The 21,093-nt window shown below is 43.6% G+C and overlaps 1 protein-coding gene across 3 annotated transcripts in view; it reads left to right on the forward strand.

Annotated features, from left to right (window-relative positions):
* LOC138299207 (butyrophilin subfamily 1 member A1-like) overlaps nt 1–21,093 on the forward strand; it is a 107,726-nt gene that overhangs the window by 65,173 nt on the left and 21,460 nt on the right. For all 3 annotated transcript variants that reach the window (XM_069237325.1, XM_069237326.1, XM_069237328.1), the window contains one exon: nt 18,695–18,715. In XM_069237325.1, the coding sequence (XP_069093426.1) occupies nt 18,695–18,715 (21 nt within the window). The remainder of the gene's footprint in view (nt 1–18,694; nt 18,716–21,093) is intronic.

Below are 21,093 nucleotides of genomic sequence, written 5' to 3' on the forward strand. Positions count from 1 at the left end.
GCGGGGAAAAACAATCGAAGATGGAGTCGACGCCCATGCGCAATGGAGACAAAAGGAGGAGTCACTCGGTCCCGTGACTCGAAAGACTTCTTCGAAGAAAAACAACTTGTAACACTCCGGCCCAACACCAGATGGCGAGCTATTGCAAAACATGCGAATCTACTGCGACTGATGCCACGAACAGATGTACACTGGGTAAGTGACATTTTCATTCCAAAACGTAATACAAAGCATGCACCCAAACCAAAAGTATCAGGTAAAACTAGTAATGAAACTACTAGGCATGATGTCCTCATTCATAGCCATTGTCCCAAACGCAAGATTACACATGCGGCCCTTACAGCAGTGCCTAGCAACACAATGGACACAAGCACAGGGTCAACTTCAAGATCTAGTGTTGAGAGACCGCCAAACACACACCTCGCTTCAATGGTGGAATCCTGTAAATTTCAACCAAGGGCGGCCTTTCCAAGACCCAATGCCTCAATACGTAATCACAACAGATGCTTCCATGGTAGGGTGGGGAGCACATCTCAACCAACACAGCATCCAGGGGCAATGGGACATTCAGCAGAAACAACTTCACATAAATCAGCTAGAACTACTAGCAGTGTTTATTGCGTTAAAAGCATTTCAACCGCGAATAAACCACAAACACATTCTTGTCAAAACGGACAACATGACAACAATGTATTACTTAAACAAACAGGGAGGCACACAGTCATCACAACTGTGTCTCTTAGCACAGAAGATTTGGCATTGGGCGATTCACAATCACATTCGCCTACTACCGCAAGACATCCCAGGAATTCAAAACCAATTGGCCGACAATCTCAGTCGAGATCACCAACAGATCCACGAATGGGAGATTCATCCACAGATACTGCAAACCTACTTCCAAAAGTGGGGAACACCGCAAATAGACCTATTCGCAACAACAACATGCCAAAACTTCGCATCCAGGTACCCACAGCCTCACTCCAAAGGCAATGTGTTATGGATGAGTTGGTCAGGGATATTTGCTTACGCTTTTCCCCCTCTCCCACTCCTTCCGTATCTTGTAAACAAACTGAGTCAAAACAAACTCAAACTAATACTAATAGCACCAACTTGGGCACGACAACCTTGGTACACAACATTACTAGACCTGTCAGTAGTGCTTCATATCAAACTACCAAACAGACCAGATCTGTTAACCCAACACAAACAGCAGATCAGACACCCGAATCCAGCATCGCTCAATCTAGCGATCTAGCTCCTGAAGTCTTAGAATTCGGACACCTAGACCTTACACAAGAATGTATGGAGGTCATCAAACAGGCTAGAAAACCTACTACAAGACATTGCTACGCAAATAAATGGAAACGATTTGTTTATTACTGTCAAAATAATCAAATTCAACCATTACACGCGTCCGCAAAAGACATTGTAATCTACTTACTACACTTACAAAAATCTAACTTAGCCTTCTGGTCCATTAAAATACATCTCACAGCAATTTCAGCATATCTGCAAATTACACATTCATCTTCACTATTTAGAATCCCAGTCATAAAAGCATTTATGGAGGGTCTAAAAAGGATCATTCCACCAAGAACACCACCAGTTCCTTCGTGGAACCTCAATATTGTATTAACGCGACTCATGGGTCTACCATTCGAACCCATGCACTCTTGTGAAATGCAATACTTAACTTGGAAAGTAGCCTTTCTAATAGCTATCGCATCCCTCAGAAGAGTGAGTGAAATACAAGCCTTTACCATACAAGAACCCTTTATACAAATACACAAACATAAAGTGGTTCTACGCACAAATCCCAAATTTTTGCCAAAAGTTATATCACCGTTCCACTTAAACCAAACTGTGGAACTCCCAGTGTTTTTTCCACAACCAGACTCTAGCTGAAAGAGCATTACATACATTAGACATAAAAAGAGCTCTAACGTACTACATTGATAGAACCAAACAGTTTCGCAAGACAAAACAATTGTTTGTAGCTTACCAAAAACCTCATACAAGAAATCCAATATCCAAACAAGTCATTGCCAGATGGATAGTTAAATGTATTCAAATCTGTTATGTTAAAGCTAAGAGAGAACTGCCTATTACACCGAAGGCACACTCCACTAGAAAGAAAGACACCACAATGGCCTTTCTAGGAAATATACCAATGACAGAAATCTGTAAGGCAGCCACATGGTCTACGCCTCATACATTCACTAAATATTACTGCGTAGATGTGTTAACAACACAACAAGCCACAGTAGGACAAGCAGTACTAAGAACATTATTTCAAACAACTTCAACTCCTACAGGCTAAACCACCGCTTTTGGGAAGATAACTGCTTACTAGTCTATGCACAGCATGTGTATCTGCAGCTACACATGCCATCGAACGGAAAATGTCACTTACCCAGTGTACATCTGTTCGTGGCATGAGACGCTGCAGATTCACATGCACCCTCCCACCTCCCCGGGAGCCTGTAGCCGTTATAAGTTGATTAAAATTAAACTTGTACATTTGTAAATATAATACTTTTAGTCACATTATGTACATACATACTTACTCCATTGCACGGGCACTATTACTATATACACAACTCCTACCTCACCCTCAGCGGGGAAAACAATCTAAGATGGAGTCGACGCCCATGCGCAATGGAGCCGAAATGGGAGGAGTCCCTCGATCTCGTGACTCGAAAAGACTTTTAGAAGAAAAACAACTTGTAACACTCCGAGCCCAACACTAGATGGCGGGATATGCACAGCATGTGAATCTGCAGCGTCTCATGCCACGAACAGATGTACACTGGGTAAGTGACATTTTCCATACATTTATTTTACCTAGTGGCACCGCTTGACGAATCTTCATGAAATGTTCAAAACGTATACTTCAGACGCTTCAGCTGCTGTGTTTAAAGTTTCGGGATGATTCATCAAGTGGGGGGGGTTCTAAAACACAAATTTCCATAGCCATTTTGAACAGAACTACAACCCGAACCGCTGGACGGAATTACAGCAAGGCCCATATTTATACTTTTTTACGCCGCATTTGCGTAATTTTTTTACGCAAAAGCGGCGCAAGCTTACAAAATACAATTGTATTTTGTAAGTTTGCACCGCTTTTGCGTCAAAAAGAGGCGCAAATGTGGCACTAAAAAAGTATAAATATGGGCCCAAATGTGGCAGAAAGCTAGCTCTCGGTCCAGAAAGCATGCTTTTTGTGAATTTGTTCAGTAGTTTCTGAGTTATTAGAATTAAAAAAAATATAGATGTAGAGGGACGCAGATCCAGATGCAGACACAGATCTGAGGGGAAAAGCAAGGCACTGATTGGCTGGCTGCAACCTGACAGAAAAATTGCAGCCACCATTTTGATTGTTGCATTGGCTGGGGTTGGGAAAAGAAGAGTACAACAACACATAAGGGGTAAGGATATCCTGACCCCATAGGACACATAGGGGGTTATTACAACTTTGGAGGAGGTGTTAATCCATCCCAAAAGTGACGGTAAAGTGACAGATATACCACCAGGTGTATTACGAGTCCATTATATCCTATGGAACTCGTTATACGGCTGGTGGTATATCCGTCACTTTTGGGACGGATTAACACCTCCTCCAAAGTTGTAATAACCCCCATAGAATGGTTCGTTAGGGACCCCTTGTGGGCAAAAAACTGGCATTTTGTTTTTGTTCTGCATCAAACCTCGGGGTGAATACGCCTGAAGGCCATGCACAGTATGGGTTTGGGTGAATGCAGAAGGGAGGGCCGCCAGGCCTGGTCATAGGCTGTGCGCTGCTCTGTTTATATTTTTTTTTAAAACATACAAATTCCTTGAAAAAACCAAGGGTTACAGGAATGTTATAGTTAGGTTCTGAATTTACTTAAACAAAACCATAGAAATTCAGCAGTTATAGTTCTGGTTAACTCAAGTAGTTTTAACTCGCGCCCTAAGGTAACTATAACTCACATCTTCGCTATGCACAGTTAATTACTTCACATCATTGATGACACCTTCTATAGCATTGTTGATATTATCACGGCAACATATGCAATACAATTATTGATTAGAAAACTGCGCTTGCGGGGGTTTGATTATTCACTGGAAAAAAAAAAATCAAAGGTTACAGGGAAGTTATAGTAAGGAAATAGAATTAAAAAAACAGACATTCACTTAAAAAACGAAGGTTACAGGGACGTTATAGCTAGGTTCACAGTTTAAACGTACAAAACCATAGAAGTTCAGCTGTTATTTCAAGTAACTATAACTTGTGACCTAGGGTGAAATACTTGGGAACAATTGCTGTTTAAGACATTGTACATAGACATTTATGGATAATATAGTTTTACATATAAAAACTAAACAATAGTTCTAAAGTGCAGATTGTACAGTTCATTTCATTTTGACAATGCCTATTGGTATGAACAGAAGTGAATTGTGGTCGCCATCAAATGTATACAAAAGTTACATTTCTTTGTGTATTTATTGATTTCTGATGGTTAACCAGCATCTGTTAATTTACAACCATTGGAAAGTACTTCTGTACTTTGCCTTCTGTCTTTTCATAGGATGTTGGGTCAATAAATGGCCCTGACAAACACACTGAGAGTTTTGGGTGCAGTGTTAGCGGGCGCCAGACTCCTATGAGGGCTGAGGGAAGCGTAGTAGGATTATATGCAATTAAGTGCTTCAGAAAAGTGCTTCAGAAAACATGGAGTATTTAAAGGTGTGATCCATAGAAAATCTATTATCTTTTTACCCCGCTCTGCATTACTAACAATGACCAACCCAAAGCATTCCCGAATGTTCCTCTGTTTGAAGATTTCTGCTTGGGTTTTGGGACACATTGTGATGTCAATCACTGGATGGCCCCTTCAAAAGAATATTTGTGGGGGCGGGGGGCACTAGATTGCACAATGTGCACACTTACCTGTCACAAAGGGCCTTATCTCTGAGAGTATATCAATTGATGCTTATTGAATTCAACGTCAGGAACAGGTTTAGCCTTCCCAACCAACAATCATTTCCTTGAGGCTGCATATTTCAACAACATTCCTGTCAGAAGTTTGGGAAAGTAGGAGAAAAAGGATGAAGAAGTTGACATGCAGTCAATTTAGATTACTAGGAATCAGCCCTAAAGTAGTTATAGAAATGTATTACATTTCTGGTGCTTTTGTATTGGGAAACAGGATTGTCCTATAAGCTTTATAGCTTTTAATGTCACTTAGATATTGTTTGTGTGTAAAAGGAACAGCAGTGGTTATTGCCTAATATTCGCACATCTGTACAAGAAATAATGGCTGATTAGTAAGTCCAAAGTGTCCTAGGCTTCTCATTGGTGCTGAACCTGGTAATGATACCCAACCACCAAGGGTATTTTATGCACTAGATCAAAAAACAAGAACAAAGGAACTTCCTTTGAACTGTGCTAGAAAGGTAATTTATTAGAACAAAATACCAGGGCACTCCTGAAAGCAGTCCGAGTAGTATATTCCTATAGTGAAAAGAAAGTCCGGAGTTCAAAACAGGTTGTTTTCACAAATGTTTAGACTTTAATTCCTTGTGTCAATAAAACATTCCAACATTGATCCTGAATCTGAATTATCCAGAATTAAGCCAACACGTGTTTCGTCCAAGGGACTTTTTCAAGGCTGCAAGAATAGAAATCTGATTTGGTTTATAGTGGTGCATCAGAGAACAGAACGAGTAAAGAAATTGAGATACTCTTGTTGAACGTGAAAGGACAGTTTGTTGAAGACTATGAAGGAGAGTAGTAAAGAAAGAGAGTAGAAATGATAAAAGCCAGGGGCAGAAGGAATAGAATCCATACTGCTTCCATAAACCAGAAAAGATGTTGGTTCCAAAGGAAAGGAGAGACTAAAGGATAATGCTCCAGATCTATAGAAAAACAGGGTGGTTGGGAACTTTGTAGTTGGTAAAAAAACATGCAGGATAAACAAAGTGCTCACAAGAAAAGTCACCCATGTTTGCAACCAACAAAGGTGAGAAACACCACCGTAGATAAGAGAACCAAAGCAGTTACGTGAGGTATACATTGTGGTATACATTGTTGTGTGTGTGTGTGTGTGTGTTTATGTGTATATAAATATATATTCAATGGCATGTGTAGCTGCAGATACACATGCTGTGCACATCCCGCCATGTAGTGTTGGGCTTGGAGTGTTACAAGTTGTTTTTCTTCGAAGAAGTATTTTTCGAGTCACGAGATCGAGGGACTCCTCCCCTTTCGGCTCCATTGCGCATGGGCGTTGACTCCATCTTAGATTGTTTTCTTTCCGCCATCGGATTCGGACGTGTTCCTTTTCGCTCCGGGTTTCGGTTCGGAAAGTTAGTTAAAATCTCAGAAAATTTGACGGTATTGTTTGCGTTCGGTATCGGGTTAGTTAGAACAGATCGACACCGAATTTTGAAGAGCTCCGGTGGCCCTTTGGGGTTTTCGATTCCCCGGCTGGGCCTGGTCGGCCTGACCACGTGCGTCTTCAAGGCTAATGGAACGGACCCCATTCCGATTCTGCCCCGAATGTCACAACAAGTATCCTTCTACAGATCAGCATCTGGTCTGTAATTTGTGTTTGTCTCCAGAACACAAAGAGGATACCTGTGAAGCCTGTCGAGCGTTTCGGTCGAGGAAGACGTTAAGAGACCGAAGAGCAAGAAGACTACAAATGGCGTCGGCGCCGACAGGACAAAGACACTTGGAGGTGGAAGAAGAAACCTTCTCCATCGAGGATTCGGACTCGGATGAGGTTGATCCCGAACAGACGCCAGAAACCGTGAGTAAGACGTTCATACACAAAACTCACGGAAAAACCACTAAAGCCCAGGGGACGCCACCGCCGGCAGGCCATGGCTTAACCCGAAAAATAGGTGACCGACCATCGGCACCGAAAAAGGGCACGCATGTGTCGAAGTCATCCAACTCCGGTCGAGATACCGGCACAGAGCAGACTCGACCCGAGACACCGGGTCAGAGCAATCTCGGCACCGAGAGGGCGGCACCGAAACGAGTCGGCATCGAGAGATCAGTACGCCGAAGCTCAAAAAAGTGTCGTCGGAGCCGAAAAAGTTTCCAAACCGAAATCAAGTTCCTACACAGAGGAACAGGGCCTGTCCTCACAAATGCAAGGACACAGATTCGGACAAGAACTAGAGACAATAGAGCCAGATTACACTCAAAGAAGGCTCCACATTCAAAAAGACACAGGGAAGATCAGTACTCTTCCACCAATTCGAATGAAAAGAAAACTTGCCTTCCAAGAGAAAGACAAGCAGCCACAGGCAAAGGTGGCAAAACAAGTAACCCCGCCACCATCTCCACAACGCTCACCACAACCATCACCAGTAACCACTCCACCAATGATGCAGTCCCCAACTCATACTGGAATGAGTCAAGATGATCCCGACGCATGGGATCTTTATGATGCGCCGGTATCAGATAACAGCCCAGACTGTTATCCAGCTAGACCGTCACCACCTGAGGACAGTACAGCCTACACACAGGTGGTGTAAAGAGCAGCGGCGTTTTATAATGTCACTCTGCATGCAGAACCTATCGAGGACGACTTTTTATTTAACACACTATCGTCCACACATAGCCAGTACCAGAGTCTCCCTATGCTACCTGGAATGCTGAAACACTCCAAACAAGTGTTTCAGGAGCCTGTGAAGGGCATGGCCATTACTCCAAGGGTGAAGAAGAAGTACAAACCGCCACCAACAGACCCTGTGTACATCACGCAGCAATTAACACCAGACTCAGTGGTAGTAGGGGCAGCTCGCAAGAGAGCGAACTCACACACTTCAGGAGACGCACCACCTCCAGACAAGGAGAGTCGCAAATTCGACGCTGCGGGGAAAAGGGTTGCGGCACAAGCAGCCAACCAATGGCGCATTGCCAACTCACAGGCCTTGCTGGCTAGATATGATAGGGCTCATTGGGACGAAATGCAACATTTCATAGAACACCTGCCCAAAGAGTTCCAAAAGAGAGCACAACAAGTGGTGGAGGAAGGACAGAGTATCTCAAACAATCAGATACGGTCAGCAATGGATGCAGCGGACACAGCTGCTAGGACTGTAAATACAGCAGTGACCATACGGAGACACGCATGGCTGCGTACATCAGGATTCAAGCCGGAAATACAACAAGCCGTGCTGAATATGCCATTTAACGGACAGCAATTGTTTGGGCCGGAGGTGGACACTGCTATCCAAAAAACTAAAAAAAGACACAGATACGGCCAAAGCCATGGGCGCACTCTACTCCCCACAGAGCAGAGGCACTTTTCGGAAAACACAGTTTAGAGGGGGGTTTCTGGGACAGAGCACAGAACCCTCAACCTCACAAACAAGGCCCACTTATCAGAGTCAATATCACAATATCAACAGGGAAGTTTTTGGGGACAATATAGAGGGGGACAGTTCCCAAAGAGCAGAGGGAAGTTCCAGAGTCACAAAACTCCACAAAATAAACAGTGACTTCAACGTCACAAATCCCCAACACATAACACCAGTGGGGGGGAGACTAACCAAGTTCTACAAACACTGGGAAGAAATAACAACAGACTCGTGGGTCCTAGCCATTATCCAGCAAGGTAATTGCATAGAATTTCTACAATTCCCTCCAAATGTCCCACCGAAAACACACAACATGTCCAAACAACACATGGAACTATTACAACTGGAGGTCCAAGCGTTGTTGCAAAAAGATTCTATAGAGATAGTACCAATTCATCAAAGAAGAACAGGAGTTTACTCACTGTACTTTCTCATACCCAAAAAAGACAAAACTCAAAGACCTATATTAGATCTCAGAACACTAAACATCTACATCAAATCAGATCACTTTCACATGGTGACACTGCAAGACGTGATACCACTGTTCAAACAACAAGACTACATGACAACACTAGACCTAAAGGATGCATATTTTTATATACCTATACATCCTTCCCACAGAAAGTACTTAAGGTTAGTATTCCAAGGAGTACATTACCAGTTCAAAGTGTTGCCATTCGGGATAACAACAGCGCCAAGAGTTTTTACAAAATGCCTGGCAGTAGTGGCTGTTCATATCAGAAGACAGCAAATACATGTGTTCCCGTACCTAGACGATTGGTTAATCAAAACCAATACGCAACAACGGTGTTCACAACACACAAAGTATGTCATAGAAACCCTTCACAAACTAGGTTTCTCACTCAACTACAACAAGTCACACCTACAACCGTGTCAAATACAACAATACATAGGAGCAACAATCAACACACCAAAAGGGATTGCCACTCCAAGTCCACAAAGGGTACAGGCATTTCAAAACGTAATACAAGCCATGCACCCAAAACAAAAGATACAGGTAAAATTACTAATGAAACTACTAGGCATGATGTCCTCATGCATAGCCATTGTCCCAAACGCAAGATTGCACATGCGGCCCTTACAACAGTGCCTAGCATCACAATGGTCACAGGCACAGGGTAAACTTCAAGATCTAGTGTTGATAGACCGCCAAACATACACCTCGCTTCAATGGTGGAACACTATAAATTTAAACAAAGGGCGGCCTTTTCAAGACCCAGTGCCTCAATACGTAATAACAACGGATGCCTCCATGATAGGGTGGGGCGCACACCTCAACCAACACCGCATCCAAGGACAATGGGACACTCAGCAGAGACAGTTTCACATAAATCACTTAGAACTACTAGCAGTATTTCTAGCGCTGAAAGATAATAAACCACAAACACATTCTTGTCAAAACTGACAACATGACAACGATGTATTATCTGAACAAACAGGGAGGAACACACTCAACACAGTTGTGTCTCCTGGCACGGAAAATATGGCATTGGGCGATGCACAACCACATTCACCTAATAGCGCAGTTCATACCTGGAATTCAAAACCAGTTAGCAGACAATCTCTCTCAGGATCACCAACAGATCCACGAATGGGAAATTCATCCCCAAATACTAAAAACTTACTTCCAAAGGTGGGGAACACCGCAAATAGACCTATTTGCAACAAAAGTAAACGCAAAATGCCAAAACTTCACATCCAGGTACCCACAGGCTCACTCTCAGGGCAATGAGTTATGGATGAGTTGGTCAGGGATATTTGCATACGCTTTTCCCCCTCTCCCACTACTTCCATATCTAGTAAACAAATTGAGTCAAAACAAACTCAAACTCATACTAATAGCACCAACTTGGGCAAGACAACCTTGGTACACAACACTACTAGACCTCTCAGTAGTGCCCCATATCAAGCTACCAAACAGACCAGATCTGTTAACTCAACACAAACAACAGATCAGACACCCAAATCCAGCATCGCTGAATCTAGCAATTTGGCTCCTGAAGTCTTAGAATTCGGGCACCTAGACCTTACACAGGAATGTATGGAGGTCATAAAACAAGCTAGGAAACCAACCACAAGACATTGCTATGCAAATAAGTGGAAAAGATTTGTTTATTACTGCCATAGTAATCAAATTCAACCATTACACGCATCTGCTAAAGACGTCGTCAGCTACCTACTGCACTTACAAAAGTCAAAGTTAGCTTTTTCATCTATTAAAATACATCTCACCGCAATTTCAGCTTATCTGCAAATTACGCACTCAACTTCATTATTCAGGGTCCCAGTCATAAAGGCATTCATGGAAGGTCTGAAAAGAATTATCCCACCACGAACACCACCAGTTCCTTCGTGGAATCTCAACATTGTCTTAACACGACTTATGGGTCCACCCTTTGAACCCATGCACTCATGTGACATACAGTACTTAACATGGAAAGTAGCTTTTCTGATAGCTATCACATCTCTCAGAAGAATAAGCGAAAAACAAGCATTTACTATACAAGAACCCTTTATTCAGATACATAAGCATAAAGTAGTTCTACGAACAAATCCTAAATTCTTACCTAAAGTCATATCATCGTTCCACTTAAATCAAACAGTGGAACTCCCAGTATTCTTTCTAGAACCAGATTCGGTAGCTGAGAGAGCATTACATACATTAGACATTAAAAGGGCACTAATGTACTACATAGATAGAACGACACAAATTCGCAAAACAAAACAATTGTTCGTTGCATTCCAAAAACCTCATACAGGGAATCCAGTATCCAAACAAGGCATTGCCAGATGGATAGTTAAATGTATTCAGACCTGCTATATAAAAGCAAAAAGAGAACTGCCTATTACACCAAAGGTGCACTCCACTAGGAAGAAAGGCGCCACAATGGCCTTTCTCAGAAACATACCAATGACTGAAATATGTAAGGCAGCCACATGGTCTACGCCTCATACATTCACAAAACATTACTGTGTAGATGTGTTAACAACACAACAAGCCACAGTCGGACATGCAGTATTACAAACTTTATTTCAGACAACTTCAACTCCTACAGGCTAAGCCACCGCTTTTGGGGAGATAACTGCTTACTAGTCTATGCACAGCATGTGTATCTGCAGCTACACATGTCATCGAAAGGAAAATGTCACTTACCCAGTGTACATCTGTTCGTGGCATGAGACGCTGCAGATTCACATGCGCCCTCCCACCTCCCCGGGAGCCTGTAGCCGTTATAAGTTGATCAAACTTGTAAATTTGTAAATATATACTATTTTTATACACATTATGTACATACATACTCACTCCATTGCATGGGCACCTTTACTATATACACACCTCCTACCTCACCCTCTGCGGGGAAAACAATCTAAGATGGAGCCGACGCCCATGCGCAATGGAGCCGAAAGGGAGGAGTCCCTCGGGCTCGTGACTCGAAAAGACTTCTTCGAAGAAAAACAACTTGTAACATTCCGAGCCCAACACTAGATGGCAGGATAATGCACAGCATGTGAATCTGCAGCGTCTCATGCCACGAACAGATGTACACTGGGTAAGTGACATTTTCCATATATTTCTATTTGTTCGATGGCATGTGTAGCCTCAGATACACATGCTGTGCATAGCTCTTCCGACATCTAGTGTTGGGCTTGGAGTGTTACAAGTTGTTTTTCTTTGAAGAAGTCTTTTCGGAGTCACAGGATCTAGTGATTCCTCCTCTCGGTTACAGTGCACATGGGCATCGACTCCATTGTTAGATTGTTTTCTTTCCGCTGTCGGGTTCGGTCCGCTGTCGGGTTCGGGCGTGTTTCCTCTCGCTCCGAGATTTCGAATCGGAAAACCTTAAAAAAACTATTTAATCATCGGTATTTTATTCGATCGCGTTTCCATCTAGCATCGTACCAGTAGTAGTACCCTTGGAATCTAAATTTCTAAATTTCACCCTTTGGGGCGCGTGCACCCGACTCGGGACTATTCGGGCCTACCGCGTGGAAGCCTGATGGATCGGACTCCATTTCGAATCTGCCCTCGGTGCCACACGAAGTACCCATATACAGACCAACATCTGGTTTGTAATTTGTGCCTTTCTGCTGACCATTGAGAAGAAGATTGCGAGGCCTGTCTATCGTTTCGTCCGAAGAAGACTTTAAGAGATCGTAGAGCCCGAAGATTGGCGTCTAAAAGCACAGAGCATCTCGATGTCACGGAAGAAGAGCAGGCGCAGGCAGCAGTCTCCATTCGAGATACTGATTCCGAGCAGGAATCAGAAGAAGATAGACCCATCACAGCTGGCCAGCATGTGAGTACATCTGCCTCTACTCCCATACATGAAAAACTACAAAAGGCCTTGGGTACACCACTGCCGGAAGGCCATGGGTCGGCCCGAGAAAAGACTGTAAGTGACTGACCCTCGGGTTCGGCGACGAAAAAGGCCACTGCTCTGTCTACTTCGGAGTTGAGCAAATCGGTCAGAAGTTCCACCTCGGACTCCAGTAAGCATCCTCACTCCTCGGAGTCGAAGATTCAACATCCTGCTTCAGAGCCGAAACAGCTGACTTCATTTTCGGGACCAAAAAAAAATTCAGACTTTGGAACCGAAAAAAGCCTCACACACAGAGGTAACAACAACTTTCAATTAAACTTAAACAAATCTCAAAGTCGATGGAAGAATCTTACAATCCTGATCATGAGGGCACTGAGATTCAGCCAATATTGGACATTATGGATGAAAGACAATCTAGAATCCATATACATAAAGAGACTGGCAGAATTTTGACTACACCTCCGTTAAAGATTAAAACCAAGCTGGCCTTTCAAGAGGAATTAGACTCTGCTCAAGCAAAGGTTCAAAAACAAAAGAAGCCAGCACCTCTCCCTACTTCTCCTCCTCACTCTCCACAGCTTTCTTTTTCACCTCCTCACAATAGTCCACCACCATTGCCTTCTCCAACACACTCACTATACTCGCATGGAGATACAGTGGATCCTTGGGATCTCTATGACCCTGATCCCATTCCAGACAATGATCCTGATCTATACCCCTCCAAGCCTTCTCCACCAGAGGACACTACTGCCTACACTCGGGTAGTTTCTAGGGCAGCTGCATACCATGGGGTGATTATGCACTCTGAACCCCTAGAAGATTTTTTATTCAACACTCTGTCTTCCACTCATTCTAGGTACCAGTTTCTCCCAATGTTGCCGGGAATAGTCAAACATGCTGACCACATTTTAGTGAGCCCGTCAAAGCTAGAGTAATTACTCCTAGAATTGACAACAAAATATAAACCTGCTCCTACAGATCCAGACTACATCACACATCAAATTCCTCCAGACTCGGTAGTGGTGAATGCGGCTAGGAAAAAAGCTAACAGCCAATCATCAGGAGATGCTCCTCCACCTGATAAGGAGAGTAGTAAATTTGATGCTGCTGGCAAGAGAGTACCCACGCAAGCGGCTAATCAATGGCGAATTGCAAATTCGCAAGCACTCCTTGCCAGATATGATAGAGCCCACTGGGATGAGATGCAAGAATTCATATAGCACCTCCCAAAAGATCATCAAAAAAGAGCACAGCAGGTTGTAGAGGAAGGACAGGCTATAAGTAATAATCCGATAAGGTCTGACCTTGATGCTGCTGATACAGCCACTAGGAGTGTAAATACAGCCATTACAATACAAAAGCATGCATGGTTACGCCCTTCTGGTTTTAAACCAGAAATTCAACAGGCAGTACTTAACATGCCTTTTGATAAAAAAAACATTTATTTGGGCCTGAGGTGGATACCACCACAGAGAAACTGAGAAAGGACTCAGATAATGCAAAAGCAATGGAAGCATTATATACCACACCATATAGAGGCTCCTTTCGCAGGCCCCAGTTCAGAGGAGGATTTAAGCCACAATCCTCTGAATCTTCTATTTCCCAGTCAAAGCAGGGACAACAGACACAATATCAAAGAGGGGGCTTTAGAGGGTCTTATAGAGAACAATATATCAGAAACAGAGGCAAATTCCAAGCATCAAAGCAAGCCACTACACCATCCAAACAGTGAGTTCTTTCCCACCTCTCTACCACACACATCTCCTGTGGGAGGGAGACTACAACACTTCCACTCTCATTGGCAAAACATCACCACAGACAATTGGGTGTTATCAATTATCCTCAATGGCTATTGCCTAGAGTTAATCTCCACCCCTCCAAACATTCCACTACGTTACCACATATTGTCCCCAGAACACAATGTTCTGTTACAACAGGAAGTACAATCTCTACTACTAAAACAAGCAATAGAATTGGTCCCACATTCTCAACAAGGAACAGGTGTATACTCACTATACTTCCTCATTCCCAAAGAAGATGGCACTCTAAGGCCTATCCTAGACCTCAGACTTCTCAATCTATACATCCTGTCATAACATTTTCACATGGTAACTTTGCAGGATGTCATTCCACTACTACAAAAACAAGATTACATGACTGCTTTAGACCTCAAATATGTGTATTTCCATGCACCCATCCATCCAGCTCACAGAAAATACCTCAGGTTCGTCATAGCAGGAAAACATTACCAGTTCAAAGTTTTGCCATTCGTCATAACAACTGCTCCAAGAGTGTTCACAAAATGTCTAGCAGCAGTAGCAGCCTACTTAAGAAGACAACACATTCACGTATTTCCATATGTAGATTGGCTAATAAAATCAAGCAGTTTTATACAACGCCAACAACACACTCAATATGTAATAGAAACACTGCATACACTAGGGTTCACTCTAAATTATCAGAAGTCACACCTTCAACCAGCATACGTACAACCTTACCTAGGTGCTATTCTAAATACTCAAAAAGCCCTAGCTTATCCAAATACACAAAGAATACAAGCTTTCCAAAATCTCATCCCACATATCCAACCAAAACAACAATACACTGTAAGATTTATCATGAACATTCTAGGGATGGTGGCACCTTACATAGCCATAGTTCCACATGCAAGACTAAACATGAGGCCTTTACAACAATGCTTCTCACAACAATGGTCTCAGGCACACAGTCAACTTCAAGATCTAGTATTGATGGACCACCATACGCACACGTCCCTTCAATGGTGGAATCTCAGCAATTTAATCTTACTTCAAGACCCTGTATCTCAGACCATGATAACAACAGACGCATCAATGATAGGTTGGTTAGCTCATCTCAACAACCATACCATTCAAGGGAAATGGGATCCCAAACAGAAACAACTTCACATAAACCACCTAGAGTTATTGGCAGTGTTTCTTGCCCTAAAAGCGGTTCAGCCCCTTCTCAAAAACAAGAATGTTCTGATAAAAACAGGGAACATGACGACCATGTATTACCTCAAAAAACAGGGCGGGACACATTCATCTCAACTGTCTCTACTAGCCCAAACAATATGGAAATGGACAAGTCTCGATCACATTCATCTATTAGCAGAATACATTCCAGGAATACACAATCAGTTAGCGGATCTCCTAAGCAGAAATCACCAACAAACTCACGAATGGGAGATTCACACCCAAGTACTTCAAAAGTACTTTCAAAAGTGTGGAACCCCAGAAATAGACCTATTCGCAACAAGCGAAAACACAAAATGCCAAAACTTTGCATCCAGACACCCACATCCTTTATCCAAGGGCAATGCTCTATGGATCAACTGGTCAGGGATATTTGCTTACGCTTTTCCCCCTCTCCCACTCCTTCCCTTTCTGGTCAGCAAACTACATCAAACATCTCTTACCATGATACTCATAGCCCCAAAATTGGCACGCCAACACTGGTACACAACACTCTTAGACCTGTCTGTAGTACCTCATTCCAAACTTCCAAACAGACTAGATTTGTTGTCACAGAACAAAGGTCAAATCAGGCACCCAAACTCCAATGCTCTCAATTTACTGATTTTGCTCCTGAAGTCATAGAATTTGGTTACCTAAAACTTTCATCAGAATGTATGGAAGTGCTTAAACAGGCATGTACACCTACTACCAGGCAATGTTATGCTAACAAATGGAAAAGATTTGTTTACTACTGTCAATCTAAAAATACTGATCCACTTACTACATCTATACAAGATATTGTATGCTTCCTACTTCATTTACAAAAATCAAATTTAGCTTTCTCATCCATCAAAATAAACCTTACTGCAATATCAGCATATTTACAAAATATTCAACATACTTCTCTATTTAGAGTCCCTGTTATTAAAGCTTTCATGGAAGGATTAAAACGCATTATTCCACCTAGGACACCACCTGTTCCTTCTTGGAATCTAAATATCGTACTTACCAGACTCATGGGCCCACCTTCTGAACCCATGCACTCTTGTCAAATTCAGTTTTTAACATGGAAGGTTGTCTTCCTTGTAGCTGTTACTTCATTAAGAAGAGTTAGTGAAATACAAGCCTTCACTATTGAGGAACCTTTTTTCCAAGTACACAAACATAAAATCGTACTTAGGACAAATCCAAAATTTCTATCAAAGGTAGTATCAACCAAACAGTGGATTTGCCAGTCTTCTTTCCACAGCCAGACTCAGTTGCGAAAAGAGCACTTCATACTCTAGATCTCAAAAGAGCTTTTATGTACTATATAGATAGAACTGAGGTGGTCATTACGACCCTGGCGGTCAGAGACCACCAGGGTTAATGTGACGTCCGTACCGCCAACAGTCTGGCGGTACGGAGGCCCTTATTACGACCGCAGCGGTAGCGCCGCGGTCGCACCGCCAGGACCGGCGGTTTCCCGCCGTTTTAGCCCCAGCGGTGATAATCCGCCAGGGCAGCGCTGCCCTGGGGATTATGACCCCCCCCCCTACCGCCAGCCTGTTTCTGGCGGTTTGCACCGCCAGGAAGAGGCTGGCGGTAAGGGGTGTCCTGGGGGCCCCTGCACTGCCCATGCCACTGGCATGGGCAGTGCAGGGGCCCCCTAACAGAGCCCCGGCCAGCTTTTCACTGTCTGCATAGCAGACAGTGAAAAGCGCGACGGGTGCAACTGCACCCGTCGCACAGCCGCAACACCGCCGGCTCCATTAGGAGCCAGCTCCTATGTTGCGGCCTCATTCCCGCTGGGCCGGCTGGCGCAAACTTGGTTTGCGCCCGCCGGCCCAGCGGGAATGTCATAATGGGGGCCACGTGATGCGCCCGCACAGCGGTTACCGCCTGGCGGGCGCCGGTAGCCGCCCGCCAAGGTCGTAATGACCCCCTAAATACTTTAGGAAAACAAAACTTTTCAACAACCACATAAAGGCAATCCTATATTTAAACAAGGCTTATAAGATGGATTGTTAGATGCATACAGACATGCTACATCAAGTCAAAAAGACAACTTTTGATCAGTCCTAGAGCACATTCTAGAAAGAAAGGTGCGTCAATGGTGGCATTTTTAGGAAACATACCAATGACTGATATATGCAAAGCTGCCACATGGTCTACTCCTCATACCTTTACTAAACATTATTGTGTTGATGTTTTCTCACAGTAACAGGCCACTGTAGGCCAAGCTGTTTTAAGAACACTATTTCAAACAACTTCAACTCCCACAGGCTAGCCACTGCTATTTTTTGGGAGGACTAACTGCTTTGTAGTTTATGCATAGCATGTGTACCTACAGCTACACATGCCATCAAACGGAAAATGTCACTTACCCAGTGTACATCTGTTCGTGGCATGTACTGCTGCAGATTCACATGCACCTTTCCCTCCTCCCCGGAAGCCTGTAGTCGTTTAAGTTTATCATATGTACATATGTAGATACATTTACACTTGTAGGGACATCTCTTTATATTCTTATACTCTATCACTCCTTCCTTCCCCCTTTGCGGGAAAACGATCTAACAATGGAGTCGATGCCCATGCGTACTGTAACCGAGAGGAGGAGTTACTCGATCCCGTGACTCCGAAAATACTTCTTCAAAGAAAAACAACTTGTAACCCTCCAAGCCCAACATTAGGTGTCGGAAGAGCTATGCATAGCATGTGAATCTGCAGCACTACATGTCACTAACAGATGTACACTGGGTAGGTGACATTTTCCATATATATTATATATGGATAATCTAATTATGTGTTTTATTTATTTTTAGTTTTTATAGAATGCAGAATTGCCAGAAAAAACGCCCTTTAATGATCACCACTCCATTAAAATCCAATCAACTGCTAAATTATAAAATGAACAGTTATATGTTAAGCATTTTTCCAAATGTTCAGTAATTATGGACCAAATATAACTCAAAAAGAATAGAATCCAATGTGTGGCAACTGGGCAATAAAATGTTTCCTTTCTCTTTACAGATGCGCTCAAAGAAAAAATACGTAAGTTATACTGTTTTTGAAATAGCTGAATGTTATGAAGCTGAGCTGCATTGGCCAGCCATGTATATCCGGAGTAAAACCACCCTTTAGTAGCGACCATAACTAAACATTAAAGACTGTTGTTGGTCATGTGTTTCAGTTTCTTGTTTTCACTGCTATATAGCTCAGTAAAGCATCAAATAACAGTTGTTACTGTTGATGATATTCATTTAACTGAGCCCATAAGATGATAGTTTTAGGCCCATATTCTGAGTCGGCTCTTGATACGTCTTGGGCAGAACCAGGAGTGTCAACGCAAATCACTGTTACAAGACTCACTGTGGTACTTAACCACATACGACATTACCAGAGATGCCTCTGAGAACAAATCTGACACATCAAACCAATTAGAATTTGGCAAAGCAAAACACATTTATTAAGTGGTTAGGAGTTTTACATGATGGCTCAGAATACTTTTTATATTATATTGTTATAAGTATAAAGAAGCCACTGTAACAACTACGAAAATGAATGATATCACTATCACCCTCACCTTAACACACCCCTAATCCTAACTCACTCACCCCAGTCTCATTCCTAACCATAAAGATGACTCTAACATGCCCCCTAACTACTACTTGCAGTCTAACTCTAAACTTTAAAACAGCTCAACCTATAACTTTAGGCCTCATTGCAAGTTTGCCACCCACCAAACTCGAGCGTCCAGAAGACCGTCAGTCCTGTATTCTGCCCACTGGCCATATTATGAGTTTCCCGCTGGGCCAGCGGGCTGAATCAGCATTTCTGCCCACTGGGAAACTAGCCACAACATTGAAAGTGGCAATGTTGCGGGGCTTCAGGTGCAATGGCACCCATCGTGCTTTTTTCGCTCCCTGTAAATCAGGCAGTAAAAAGCACAATGAGGCTGTTCATGGAGGCCCCTGTACTGCCTCTGGGCAGTGCAGGGGCCCCTGGCACCCCGTTTCTGCCAGTCTTTGCATGGCAGTGGAACCGCCATGCAAAAGCTGACAGACATGGGGGTCAATGTCCCCAGGTCAGAGCATCTAGCAGTGCTGCCATTGTGGATTAAGACCGCCGGCACCACTAGGCTGGCGCAAATGTGGCGGTGCCAGTGGTCCGGCCATGGTGCTTTCGCCACGGTCGTAATGTGGAGGCTGCACCAGCGCATTGGTGGCAGTCTGACAGCCACCACAAGTCTGGTAGTCCTAGGACTGCCAGACCCGTACTAAGGGCCTTAGGGGGTGATTCTGATTCTGGCGGGCGGCAGAGCCCGCCCGCCAGAATTCCGCCCCCAAAATACCGCGCCGCGGTCAAAAGACCGCAGCGGGTATTTCAAGTTTTCCCCTGGGGAAAACGACCTTCCCACGAGGATGCCGGCTCGTAATCGAGCCGGCGGAGTGGGAAGGTGCGACGGGTGCATTTGCACCCGTCGCGTATTTCACTGTCTGCCAAGCAGACAGTGAAATACTTGTAGGGGCCCTCTTACGGGGGCCCCTGCAGTGCCCATGCCAGTGGCATGGGCACTGCAGGGGCCCCCAGGGGCCCCGCGACCCCCCTACCGCCATCCGGTTCCCGGCGGGCGGACCGCCGGGAACTGGATGGCGGTAGGGGGGGTCGGAATCCCCTCGGCGGCGCAGCTAGCTGCGCCGCCTTGGAGGATTCAACAGGGCAGCGGTACACTGGCAGGAGACCGCCAGTGTTGCCGGTCTGACCGCGGCTTTACCGCCGCGGTCAGAATGCCCTGCGGGGCACCGCCGGCCTGTCGGCGGTGCTCCCGCCGACCCTGGCCCCGGCGAAATCACCCCCTTAATGTCTAAATTGTTAACAGTGAAAAAGTACATTTACACAGATAATTGGCTTTACTTTTTCATTACTCAAAATTATAATCCCCAAAACTATTATTTTGACTACTTATTCATCGTCTTTGTCTATAATTTGGTTATAAACTATCAGTTACCAGCATTATTTATGTTTTCACTTGACAGTAAAATATCCATACAGAGCATAAAATATGTTAAGAAACAGATGGACATTAAAAATCACATTTATGGCAATATTGCAAAAGAAAGTTCTTCAAAGTAAATCAAAGCAATCGTCTTCAAGTCATGCATTTATTTATACCTTATGGTTACTACTGGCTCATTATCTTATTTTATTCCCAATGCCTATTCATTAAGCTATGCCACACGTTATGCAATTTGAATCATTAAAACTAGTGTTGCCTTTGCTTGTAGACTAATTACAAAAGTTCATTGAAGTTCATTAAAGTTGACTACAGATAGAAGTACAATGCAACTAAAAAACATACTCTTACAAATTGGTATTTACCTTCTCTTTGGCTTAAATGTAATCTCCAGTGTAAATGTTCTTTAGTTTAT

Source organism: Pleurodeles waltl, chromosome 6 (assembly GCF_031143425.1).
Source record: "Pleurodeles waltl isolate 20211129_DDA chromosome 6, aPleWal1.hap1.20221129, whole genome shotgun sequence".
Classification (NCBI taxonomy): Eukaryota; Metazoa; Chordata; class Amphibia; order Caudata; family Salamandridae; genus Pleurodeles; species Pleurodeles waltl.